This window comes from Tachyglossus aculeatus, chromosome 10 (genome assembly GCF_015852505.1).
Source record: "Tachyglossus aculeatus isolate mTacAcu1 chromosome 10, mTacAcu1.pri, whole genome shotgun sequence".
NCBI classification, from domain to species: Eukaryota; Metazoa; Chordata; class Mammalia; order Monotremata; family Tachyglossidae; genus Tachyglossus; species Tachyglossus aculeatus.
This window is the reverse complement of record NC_052075.1, coordinates 39,325,192-39,338,129: the sequence shown is the minus strand read 5'-3', so window position 1 is coordinate 39,338,129 and position 12,938 is coordinate 39,325,192. Positions and strand designations below refer to the sequence as shown.

Genomic DNA, 12,938 nt, shown 5'->3' with positions numbered 1-12,938 from the left:
GAGATACAGCTTTCCACCGATCGGAGATAGGCACCCAGGAGTCTTATCATAACCCTCCCCACGGTCCCACATGCTGCCAGACAATGCACATAACCAGCTCGCCTCTCCCTGTCAGCACTGGCTTTCTCCATCTGTTGCTTTTTAACACATGCCACATGACTTGTTGCTACTGCTGTAAGAAGCTATCAAGGTATCAAACCTCCCGTTGAAATGGGCAGGTCCCTGATGTCTGCCCCAAACCTCACAAGCATTCGCTTCTCTTCATTAATAGGAGATATGTGCTTGGGAGTGTTACGCCTGCCCCTGGAACATATCCCTGAGAGGCATGTCCATTTCCTTTTAGCTTTTGCCTGTTAAGCCTAGTGCCAAGCAAGGAGGCTTTTAAGCCCCATCACAAGCCTGCGGAGTCGTAAACAGGCATTGCAATGCAGTAAGGAAGAGGGCCTGTTGTTTTCCCTGTGCCTGTAGACACAAATCTGGAAAAATCTTTCTTACTCGATGAGGGACTGACTCATTCCCTGGAGGGAGCTTGAGGACCTTGGGGTCGGAGTGGCCATGCTGGCAGGCTCAGTATGGGTTCAGGCATAACGTTGTCGAAGGCAGACAGTATAATTACAAGGTAGCTAGCCAACAGTTATCCACAAGTCATGAACAGCGAGCACTCATGGGTTCTGTTGCCACAGGTGAAAACCCCAGACACCCCAGGCCTGTGGTTTGCGGAAGTGACATTCTTCTCAGGAGAGGGTCAGGCTACATAAGGGCCATGTTCCCTGGGTATCTTTCACTGCAGCTCCTCCTGAAGCCTGCCAGTTGTTAGTCTGTTTTCATAAGTGGGGTTCGATGTTGGTTGAAAGCCCAGAGGAGTCTCTGTGATACAGTCTGCACTGAACATGCCAGCCCTGAAGGGGCTGCCAGACTCTTCATTTCAAGTGTGAGGCCTGGCAGAAACCAGGATTTAATTTTACAAGGGTACTGCTGCTTCTGACCAAGTGAGGACACAGGCACTTCAATTGGGGCAGGAAGAAAAGAGCTGCCAAGGCTTCAGCAGTCATTCCTGAGAGAACAGTAGAGAAAGGGCACCCCTAATAGGACAAGAATAGTAATAATTGTGCCTGATAATAATGGTGATTTCTATTTAATATGTACTAAACACTGTATTAAGCACTAGGGTAGATATAAGGTAATCAGGTTGCACACAGTCTCTGCCCCATGTGGGACTCCCAATTTAAGTAAGAGGGAGAATAGCTATTAAATCAGGTGAGAAAACTGATGCCCAGAGAAGTTAAGTGACTTGTCTAACTTCACACAGCAGGCAAGTGGCCAAACTGGGAATTAGAACCCTGGTCCTTTGACTCCAAGGCCCACGCTCCTTCCACTAGGCCACAGTGCTCCACTGATCTGATTGTTTTGTATTTCCCCCAGAGTTTAGCAAAGTGCCTGGCACATAGTAAGTACTTAACAAATACTACAATTATGTTATAATTTTATTCTAAGACACTGGTTTCCTGGCCTGGAAATCCAGCGCTTTTCAGAAAAAATCAAATTCACTCTAGCCATAATGACAAAATAATTAATATGGATAAGACAAAAGGGGATATGGAATCTTGTCATCTCTTAAAATATCCTGGACCACTTGATGCTATTTCTCTTGACCTTGAAGCAAGGCAGGAATTCCAATCCTTGGACACAGGCACAATTTACCAGACAGACAATGGACCAGATTGATTGATTGATTGATTGATTGGCCCAAAACTGAGAACTGAAGGGGCTGCCTGGACCCTTGGATAAAAATGGGGTTTTCAGAGCACAATCAAAGATCAAATCTGGGGTCTTCTGTAGGGAAGGAGTAGGAGGAAATCCCCAAACCAATGTCAGCACAAAGAAAACCCAATTCAACCTCAGAGAATTTTCCCATGTTGCAAAAGAATGGTCATTTTGTATTCATGTCAAAGCTTAAAGCTCTCAGTTTCAGTGAAGAGCTGAGTGACTGTTGTGTGGTAGTTACTGACATTGTGGTAGTTACTGACATTCTGCTATGTACACAACTTTCTCCACCCCAAACAAATGTGTGGTGGTGTGCCATAGCTGAGGAGTTTATCAGTCACTGCCAGTTTTATAAAATAAATCATATTTATTTAAAAGAATCAACAATGTATAAATGAGCATGTATCCAGCTCTGCTACTTCTGTTCCATGTTGTAGTACTTACTGTACCTTCTAGAATATTCTCTCTTTAAGGCAAACTATGCCAACAAGACATTTTCCTGGTTCCTTAAGCCTCAACCATCTGGCCTCACCCTCAACCAGATAACAAAGGAAAGAAACTGAACCAAGAGTCATGCAACAACTTCCTCATCTCCAGCTGGTTCTTCATCAACCTCATCATCAGTATTTATTGAGTACCTATCGTGGGCTAAGCACTGTACTAGGTACTTGGAGATGTATAATAGAAGTAAAAGGTGTAGGTATTGCCCTCGCAAAGATGAGAATCTAATTAGAAGTAGTAGTGGTACTTGTTAAATCCCTACTGAAGGCAGCACTCTTTACTAAGCCCTTAGGGAAGTACTGCAGATTATTTCCTTGCCCACAAAGGCTCACAGTCTGAGGGAAAAATAGATATACAAAATATATTTAGTGTGCCTAGTGAAAGGAGTCAGAGGACCTGGTTTCTAATCCCAGGTCTGCCAGTTGCCTGCTTTGTGATCTTGGGCAAGTAACTTAAATTTTCTGTGCTTTAATTCCTTAACTGTAAAATGAGGATTCAGTGTGTTGTTTTCCCCTTTTAGAGTGTGAGCCTCATGTGGGATAGGGACTGTGTCCAACCAGATCTTCCCAAGCACTTAGAACAGTGCTTGACACATAATAAGTGCTTAACCAAAACTTTTTTTAAAGTTAACAAGAGCAAAAAGAAAAACATGGATGAGATAAAGTAGAACAAGTATGCCTGGATGAAATACCAGAATAAGTCAGAGATAATTGAACATATAATTGAAGTATACATCTATAGGCACAAGGGCGCAGGATGGATTTAAGGGCAGAAGCAATCAGTAGTATTTATTGAGCACTCAACTGTGTGCAAAGCCCTGTACTAAATGCAAAAGTATCAGGAATTGCAGTTGAATTGATAATAGTAATGGCATTTACTAAGTGCTTACTATGTGCAAAGCACTGTTCTAAGCGCTGGGGAGGTTACAAGGTGATCAGGTTGTCCCATGGGGAGCTCACAATCTTCATCCCCATTTTACAGATGAGGTAACTGAGGCACAGAGAAGTTAAGTGGCTTGCCCAAAGTCACACAGCTGACAATTGGCAGAGCCAGGATTCGAACCCATGAACTCTGACTCCAAAGCCCGTGCTCTTTCCACTGAGTCACGATGTGACTTGAGGTGTTGGGAATTAATTGGTGATAATAATAATAATGATGATGGTATTTGTTAAGTGCTTACTATGTGCAAAGCACTGTTCTAAGCACTGGGGGGAAACAAGGTGATCAGGTTGTCCCACGTGGGGCTCGCAGTCTTAATCCCCATTTTACAGATGGGGAACTGAGGCCCAGAGAAGTGAAGTGACTTGCCCAAAGTCACACAGCTGACAATTGGCAGAGCCGGGATTTGAACCCATGACCTCTGATTCCAAAGCCCGGCTCTTTTCACTGAGCCACGCTGCTTCTCTGGCTTCCTGGCTTCCTGGAAGAGTTTAGAGGGATGAGCAAAAAAAAATAGGATGAGCAAGAGATCCGAGGGGAAAGAAGCAAGAGAAGGATACAGTTAGAAGTAAGCATGGGACAAGGGAAGAGTGCAAGTTTGTAGGCAGCAGATGGAGAGAACCAGTTCTAAGGTGGAGAAAGCTGGTAATCGTATTTACTGAGTGCTTACTGTGTGCCGAGCGCTGTACTAAGTACTTGGGAGAGTACAATATAACAAGCCGGTAGAAAGCTTGAAGCCAATAGTAAGGGGTTTCTGTTTAATGTAGAGGAAGGTGGGCATCTGAGGGAGGTTTTTGAGAAGTGAAGAGATACACTGAGCAACATTTCAGCAGCATAGACAGCAGCATGGCACATGGACCTAAGGCGGAGAGGGTGGAAGCAGAAAGAATACTGAGGAGGCGATACAGTGGTGTGACCGTGACATGACAAGTGCTTGAACAAAGGAAGTGGCTGTTGAGATTGAGAAGAGGGATTTAATCCAGGAAATATTTTGAAGGAAGAATCAGTAGGAGTTAGCAATTCATTGAGTATGGGAGCTGAAAGTCAGGGAAGATGGTGGCGTTACCATCAGCGATGGGAAAGTTAGGAGATGGGGAGGGTTTAGGATGAAAAATGTGAACTTTAGTTGTGGACATGATGAGGCTAAGCTTCCGGTGAGCCGCCCAAGTGGAAATGTTTTGTGCATAAGAGGAATTGAAAGATTGCCTGTGACTCTATCTGATTTTCGAAGCTCCAGTTAAATCGTCATCCAAAGGTTTAAGAGTCTGTGCTGTGCTACCTTAGATTCCTTTTAGATTCCACTCTCTGCACCAATGGGAATGGGAATGGGAATGTGACTAACAGGGACATGAGAATGTAAATGGCACTCACTGCCCAAGCTACAATTTCTTTGTAAAGTTCTTGATCCCAAAGCCTTTTTGACTGGTCTGGGCCTCATCTATCAGTTGCAAAGTGAGACTCCATAATATTCATCACCATAGATCCACAGGCCTAACTTCTTGACCTTTGGGGACTTGGAAATACCTTGGCAGCGTATGAAAATCACGTCCAGTTGGATTCTGTATTACTCAAAGAGAAAGTCATTACGGAGAATCCTGGGGTCTGTCGTGGTTTTGGGACCAGAAAGCAATACAGTACCCAGTACCACTTCTATGCAACTATTTGTTGTTTAAGAAAAAGCAACCCTTTCCAAAGAGCGCCCTCCCTTCACAAACAAACCCTGCTTCAGGCAGGGTCTTGGATTTAAATTATTTTTGCTCTGTAGACCCCAAAACAGGGAAGGGAGGAATTTTCAAAAGAGAGTGGCAGAGGACAAGAGCGGCCAACCTCATTTGCATAAGCTCCTTCACCACCCAGCCAGCTTTTCATCTCCTAGCCGGGTGTGGGGGGAGAATACAGGGTATTTTTCCAGCAATTTGTGGGGGGGCTCCCTTGGTAAAGCAGCCTTGGCCTCTGAATAGCCCAGTCGCTGGGGGCTAGGAAGCACAGCCTTGTGGGGGCTTGCCCAGCTCAGAAAGTTGTTGGTAATTTAAGCTGGATCAGGACCTAACTGCCAGCCGGCTTTTTCAGGCTTTTTTCTCTCATTTCTTTTATTTTTTTCTTCCCTCGAGCTGTTGCAAAAGCATGAATTGTGTCTGCAAGGCAGCTACAGAAAGTTGTGAGGGGTGTTGCAGCCACAAAGCAGCCTATTGTGAAGCTAGGCTTCATGGTGTATGCAATGTACATATATAGTATTTTTATTTTCAATTAAGGACTTTTTTTTCCTTTGACATCGACTCCCCTTTTCCCTGCCTTATAAAGTGACTTGCCAATCGATAGTGCTTTTTCCCAAGTAACTCAGTCCCCCTGGCAGGTAGATGGGAGAGAAACAGCATTTTTCACACAATTTAAAGAACCATCATTTCTTCAGTGCCAAAGCAGTCCTAATTTGATGTTTTGATCTGTGTGAAAACTTGGAGACATGCTTTCAAAAGGAAAATGGACTTCAAAAACTTAAATCTTAACAATCCATTCATCCAGCAGCTGTTAAGTTAGCCTAATGTTGATACTGACCTAGGTGCCTTTACTCAAAGCATTATGTTGGCTGTTCCAAGTAGCCTTGAACTATCAAGATAGGGTTAGTCTTTACAAGTCACATTTTCTATGAAGTGGCTGTTGGAGACAAGCTGCTGTCAGATAAATGTTTCTAAGGGAAGAATTACTGTTTAAATGGATATGTCTTCACCACAAAATGAAAGCCCCCGACTTCTGCTCATTTAAGAATGGAATTCTGTAGTATTCTCAAAAGAAAGGGAAGAAAGTCTTTCAGATTTATTTTAAATACATCATTTTTGTATTGGTTGGATGGCGTCTTTTTCTTGAGGAAGCAGGGCTGCGACTGTGGAGGAGGGGCTGCTGTTTCATTATACCTTTTATGGCCTATTAATTTGTTACCATCCATTCAGCTTTGTTGATGAAATTTTAATTTTGCCCTTGCTTGAGCATATTGTACAAATTGTATAAACTGCTGCTCACTGTGCTCACAAAAAGGCCCTTTTAGGATGAACAATTGGTCGCTCACTTTATTTCTAGAGCACATTTAAAATAACTTATGAATGAGAGTTGTCAGACATGAAATGCTGTATTAATTAAATCTTTTTCTAGTCTTTTTGCTTCTCCAGCTAAACCAACCCTTTAGAAAAATACACGGCCACCTTAATTATAGAGGAGAAGACAAAAAGTATCCTTCGCATTCCTTCGCCTGAATAAGAATAAGAACTCAATTCATCTAAATAATAACCCCATTAGCTGCTTAACTCAACAGTGCGCATGGGAAAATTTTCAACACAGAATGTAAGAAAGTGTTGATTGGGTGTATCGTTTCCAAGGTTTTGTTCTCCTGATGTTCGAAATGATCACTTGAAGTACATTTGCTCTGTCAGGGTTAGTGGCTTTAGAGCATTTATGACTTATGACAAATGCTTTGCGTTGGTAGCCACACTAAATATATCTTTGTCCTTTAAAACCCAGCAACAGTACCATTCGAAAATTGATGATTTGATTGACGATACGGTGAAGGAAGTCATTTCTCTCCTAGTTTCAAAGGTAAGCAAACGTACTATTTATTCACCTCACATCCAAAATTCTCAGAAAGAATTTTTGCTCGTGTTCTGGAAAATCACAGTGAGAGCCTGTGATTTTTCAAGTGAATTCAAGGAAATTTAAAGGAGTGTCTTCTTCATTGGCTCATAGTAAAGTGGCCAGTTTATTTTTATATAGTTTGAAGTGGGTGGTTCTTTCAGAATTATCATTCTGGCATTCAGAACCCAGGTGCTAGTTCCTGGTTTTCTACTGCTCCGGTCACCAAACTGTCAGTTTCTTAAATTTGGTGTGTGCCCAGTGGCATTGAGAGGTAGGATTTCAGGACACATTGGCACCCAATATTCCTGGCACAGGTTCCCAACGGGCAGCAGCATTCTTTGAGGAGTCACACAGGGGAATATCAGCCCTTCTGTTCCCTTCCTCAGTCTCCTTTTTAAAGGAAGCAGAAGTGATGATGGCGATGACTGTGGTATTCATTAAGCACTTACTGTGTGCCAAGCACTGTTCTAAGCTCTGGTGTAGTTACAAGGTGATCATGTTGGACGTAGTCCCTGTCCCGCATGGGGCTAACGGTCTTAATCTCCATTTTACAGGTAAGATAACTGAGGCACAGAGTAGTGAAGTGACTTCCCTAAGGTCACACAGCAGACATGTGGTAGAGCTGGGATTAGAACCCACATCCTCTGACTTCCAGGCCTATGTTCTTTCCACTAGGCCATGAAGGGGAATCATTGCCCGGATGGCTACTCTGCTTCCTTCCAAAGCAGCTCTGTGAGCAGGGTTGGGAACACAGTCGAAGATAGCGGAAGGAACAGTGACTATGCTGAAGGCAGAACCTCAGCTAATTACCTAGGCAGGAACTGTGTCTGTTTATTGTTATATTGTACTCTCCCAACTGTTTAGTAGAGTGCTGTGCACCGAGTAAGCGCCACTAAATATGATTGACTGACTGACTTTGCCTGTGTGTTTCCCAACCAGTGCTGTCTGTCCTCGGGATCAGGGGAGGGTGCCCAGAATGGGCACATCGCATCTAGCTGAGGAGAATCCAGAGTGGATGAGGAGAATCCAGAGTGGATGGGGTACATTTTCCCTCCCCCTTCCAAGTCAGAAGAAGCATCTTCCCATGGTTAGAAACCTTCAGTCCCCTCTCCTCAAGGGAAGGAATCTAGCTTACTGTTTACACCGGTGATTGACCAGAGCCCTACAGAGTTCATTGTTTGCCCTCAGGAAGCCGATGTCTTCAAGCGCAGTCTGAAAGTGGAAAAAAAATGAGGGTGGGAAAGAAACCTGAGAAAGGGTAGGAAGAGGTTTGCCCTGAATTCCATCTGGCTTCTTGGAGGCCATCTTAAACAAGAGCCAACCCTGGCCAAATACAGCGACCAGTCTTCCTGTTGAAGACCGTGAAGCGAGGACGTGAGGGGAAAGGCTAGAGGGTCAAAGTTTTAACCTTCACAGTGGCACTGCTCCTGTCTCCCAGTGAACCAGAAGCAGCTTCTGATTGTGAGAGGTCCCAGAGGGTGGCAGCATAACCGGGTCCTCCATGTACTGTTCACAAGGGAGCAGTAATGCCAAGGTAAAAAGATATTAGTGATGACTCAGTGGGGAGCTTTGGCCTCTGAAGGAGATTCACCTGCTGTTTTCCCTCTCTTGTTAATAGTTGTCCTTGGAATTGAGTGGTATGTTCCAAGTAGGGGTCAGAGCCTCGAAGAGATTGTGAAAGTGTCCCAAGGACAGCGTGAACAACTTCCTCAATCAATCAATCAATCGTATTTATTGAGCGCTTACTATGTGCAGAGCACTGTACTAAGCGCTTGGGAAGTACAAATTGGCAATACATAGAGACAGTCCCTACCCAACAGTGGGCTCACAGTCTAAAAGGGGGAGACAGAGAACAAAACCAAACATACCAACAAAATAAAATAAATAGGATAGAAATGTACAAGCAAAATAAATGAATAAATAAATAAATAGAGTAATTTCCTCGACATCTGCAAGGTTCTCAAGTGCTGTTTGGTGGGGACAGCAGTGACCTATATGCTCTCTGAAATGAGGGAATGAGACACTTCCTCTTCTAAGGCCTCCCTCTGATCCCCTCTTTCCAGCTTTCAATAATAATAATAATAATGGTACTTATTAAGCACTTACTATATGCCAAGCACTGTTCTAAACACTGTTAGGTTGGACACAGTCCCTGATCTGCAGGGATGCCCACTGTTAGAAGATCCATGAGCCTTGCTGTAATGGAGGAGTAATTTCAATCAATCAATCAATTGTATTTATTGAGCGCTTACTGTGTGCAGAGCACTGTACTAAGCACTTGGGAAGTACAAGTTGGCAACATATAGAGATGGTCCCTACCTAACAGTGGGCTCACAGTCTAGAAGGGGGAGACAGAGGACAAAACCAAACATATTAACAAAATAAAATAAATAGAATAGATATGTACAAGTAAAATAAATAAATAAATAGAGTAATAAATATGTACAAACATATATACATATATACAGGTGCTGTGGGGAAGGGAAGGAGGTAAGACGGGGGGATGAAGAGGGGGACGAGGGGGAGAGGAAGGAGGGGGCTCAGTCTGGGAAGGCCTCCTGGAGGAGGTGAGCTCTCAGTAGGGCCTTGAAGGGAGGAAGAGAGCTAGCTTGGCGGATGTGCGGAGGGAGGGCATTCCAGGCCAGGGGGATGATGTGGGCCGGGGGTCGATGGCGGGACAGACGAGAACGAGGCACGGTGAGGAGATTAGCAGCAGAGGAGCAGAGGGGACGAGGTGATGGAGAGCCTTGAAGACGAGGGTGAGGAGTTTCTGCCTGATGCGCAGATTGATTGGTAGCCACTGGAGATTTTTGAGGAGGGGAGTAACATGCCCAGAGCATTTCTGGACAAAGACAATCCGGGCAGCGGCGTGAAGTATGGATTGAAGTGGGGAGAGACACGAGGATGGGAGATCAGAGAGGAGGCTGATACAGTAGTCCAGACGGGATAGGATGAGAGCTTGAACGAGCAGTGTAGCAGTTTGGATGGAGAGGAAAGGGCGGATCTTGGCAATGTTGCGGAGCTGAGACCGGCAGGTTTTGGTGACGGCTTGGATGTGGGGGTGAACGAGAGAGCGGAGTCAAGGATGACACCAAGGTTGCGGGCATGTGAGATGGGAAGGATGGTAGTGCCGTCAACAGTGATGGGAAAGTCAGGGAGAGGACAGGGTTTGGGAGGGAAGACAAGGAATTCAGAGTAATTTGGGAAATGAGAGGCAAGAGGGAGGGACGAAGGGAGAGGTGGTACATGGGAGAAAGGGAAAGGGATCAGGGGAGGCCTGAGCTGATAATGTGAAAACCCCTGGCTTAGTTTAGGAATAGCAGAACAGCAGGAAAAAAGTTTTTTAAAAAATTATTATTATTATTTTAAGCCCTCTGCTGTGATGCACTACATCTGTGAGCAAGTCTTGATGATTCATTCCTCTGCCTGTATTTGGCCTTAATTATTGTTTGCATCCCCCTTTAGACTATAAGCTCACTATGGGCAAGGGAATGTGTCGACCAATTCTGTTGTACGCTCCCAAACACTTTACATTGCTCTGCACAACAGTAAGCACTCAGTGAATACCATTGATGATGATGATGATGAAAAAGAAGAAAGGTTCTTGGATAAAAAGTAAATGTATAATAATCAGTGAAATATCGCAATCTCCTTAAAATTCCAGAAGGTGTCCTAATCAGTAGCCAGGAAAATGAGCAATTTGCATGTCCTTTAACCAATGGCTAACAGTGATGATATTACAAACTCAACATGTGATGAATTCTGCATGCTATCCAGATTGGTTTTGGCCGTCAAGGATCAGTTCAGAGAAAGACAACTGAAATGAAAAAAGCAGATAGGCTGAAAAAGTTTAGGACTCTCCATTTTGGAAAGATGAAGGTTGAAACTTGAGAGGGGGAAACAAACGAAAATTATGAGATCGTGAGAGGATGGACAGAGCAAACACAGAGTTGTTGGCCACCAAATCCCAAAATGCCAAAACTAGTAAAGCACCCACTTAGGTTTACGGGGGTAGGTTCAAAATAAATAAAATGAAACACTCCTTCACTCCAGGTTATGGATTTGTTGTGCAAGAAAAATAATATGCATAGGTTCAAGAAGAGTTTGAGTAAGTTCAGGAGTGAGAAGTCCAAAATGACTTATCCAAGGTAAAATAAACATTCAAGGGAAACCTTAAAGGTGTTGGAAGAAGTAAAGATTTAGATTCATGAACTATTGGCCAATGATGAGTTATTCTCTCTTTTTTTAATGGTATTTGTTAAGCACTTACTATGTGCCAGGCACTGTACTAAGTCCTGGGAAAGATTGTAAAATAATCAGGTTGGACACAGTCCATGTCCCTCAAGGGATTCACAGTCTTAATCCCCATTTTACAGATAAGGTAACAGGTACAGAGAAGTTAAGTAACTTGCCCAAGGTCACACAGCAGACAGGTGACAGAGCTGGAATTAAACCCAGGTCCTCCTGACCCCCACGCCAGTGCTCAATCCACTAACCCAAGATGCTTCTCAGAAAAGTAGGAGATGGAGGAGGGTACATCTCTAACAAAGAGGGTGAATGCCAGGAAGTAACCATCACCCTGTTCCTCCAGATGTATTCGGTGTCATTGTCGAAAATAGAATGTTGGGCAAAGTGAGCCACTGGATTGACCCTAGGTGGCATGTTTTTAAAAAAATATAGAAGGGGTAGTTAGTTGGTCACATGAGATATCTGTTTGAACATGCAGAAGAATTTGAGGAAAACACTGAGTTAAAAAGGTTGTGCACAAAAGCACAAATCTGCTTGAAAAATCCATTTTTACTGCAACAGGATTTCCAAGCTAAAAGAAGATAATTTTCAGGGTTCCACCCTGTGTAATCATCTCATTTTCTGCCAATCCCAAAAGTGAATCCAAAGATCTCAGTCATCTTTATGACAACCTAATTAACACCAGAACAGCAGCAGAATTAGCAAGAGAAGCATGTTCCAAAATTCCAAAATGTCCTTCCTGCTGCATTATTAATTCTGTAGTGGCATTGGTACATATTGTGTATTGTTTCGGGAAGGACATGAGTTGTGGAATAGGAGGAATATATGCTGATTCTTAAGAGAGCAACAAGTTGGAGAGCAATAGTGTAACTTTCAAAATGACTGTCAAATTACAAAAGTCATAAATGATCAAAGTAAGGTTCAGCAAGGCAAGGGCTTAGCAATTCTTTTAGAAAGGAAGTATGAGCTGAACAGTTATAGAAGTGGGAGCGGTCTATTTACCAGGACCACAAAACAATTACAAGGAGTGGGATTTAGTGTCAATTTCTGTACAGATACTGGATTACAGCATCTGTTCAATCCTTGAGAGGGGATGTAGAACGTTTATTGAATGCTCGCTGGGTGCATTCCACTATGCTAGGTGTTTGGGAAATACTGAATAAAGGGATGACATAGTTTCTGCCCTCAAAGAGATGATCCTATAACAGAGGATGTGGCATCTTCTCCAGGCTTCTGTCTTAGGTGCCCTACCACCTTTGATGGAGTTTAAGGCATTTCACACCTGGAGACTTGGATTTGCGCCCTTTATTCATCCCTCCTTCAGCCTCCGCAGCAATAAATAAATTATCCATTATTTATTTGTGTATGCTGAGAAGCAGCCTGTCAGTGGCTAGAGCACGGGCCTGGGAATCAAAAGGTCCTGGGTTCTAATCCTAGCTCCACCATTTGTCCGCTGTGTGACCTTGGGCAAATCACTTCACTTCTCTGGACCTCAGTTAATTCATCTGTAAAATGGGGATTAAGAATGTGATCCCCATATGGGATAGGGACTGTGTCGAACCTGGTTAATTTGAGTCTACCCCAGCACTTAGAACAGTGCTTGGCCAATAGTAAGTGCTTAACAAATACCATTGTTATTATTATTATCTGTCTCCTCCTCTAGACTATAAATTTATTGCGAGCAGGGAACGTGTCTACTAATTCTATTATATTGAACTCTTACAAGTAGAGTGTTGTGCACACAATAAGCATTCACTAAATATGATTGATTGAGAGAAGACAGTAGATATCATGCACATTGAGGTCCTACCTAGCTCCTTGGTTCTATGGTTCTATGTCCATAGGAGGTGGTGTGGAAACAACAG

At 43.5% G+C, this 12,938-nt stretch overlaps 1 protein-coding gene across 10 annotated transcripts in view; it reads left to right on the top strand.

Annotated features, from left to right (window-relative positions):
• Positions 1 to 12,938, top strand: part of CADPS2 (calcium dependent secretion activator 2) — a 371,455-nt gene that overhangs the window by 309,686 nt on the left and 48,831 nt on the right. For all 10 annotated transcript variants that reach the window (XM_038752460.1, XM_038752456.1, XM_038752457.1 and 7 more), the window contains one exon: positions 6,715 to 6,789. In XM_038752460.1, the coding sequence (XP_038608388.1) occupies positions 6,715 to 6,789 (75 nt within the window). The remainder of the gene's footprint in view (positions 1 to 6,714; positions 6,790 to 12,938) is intronic.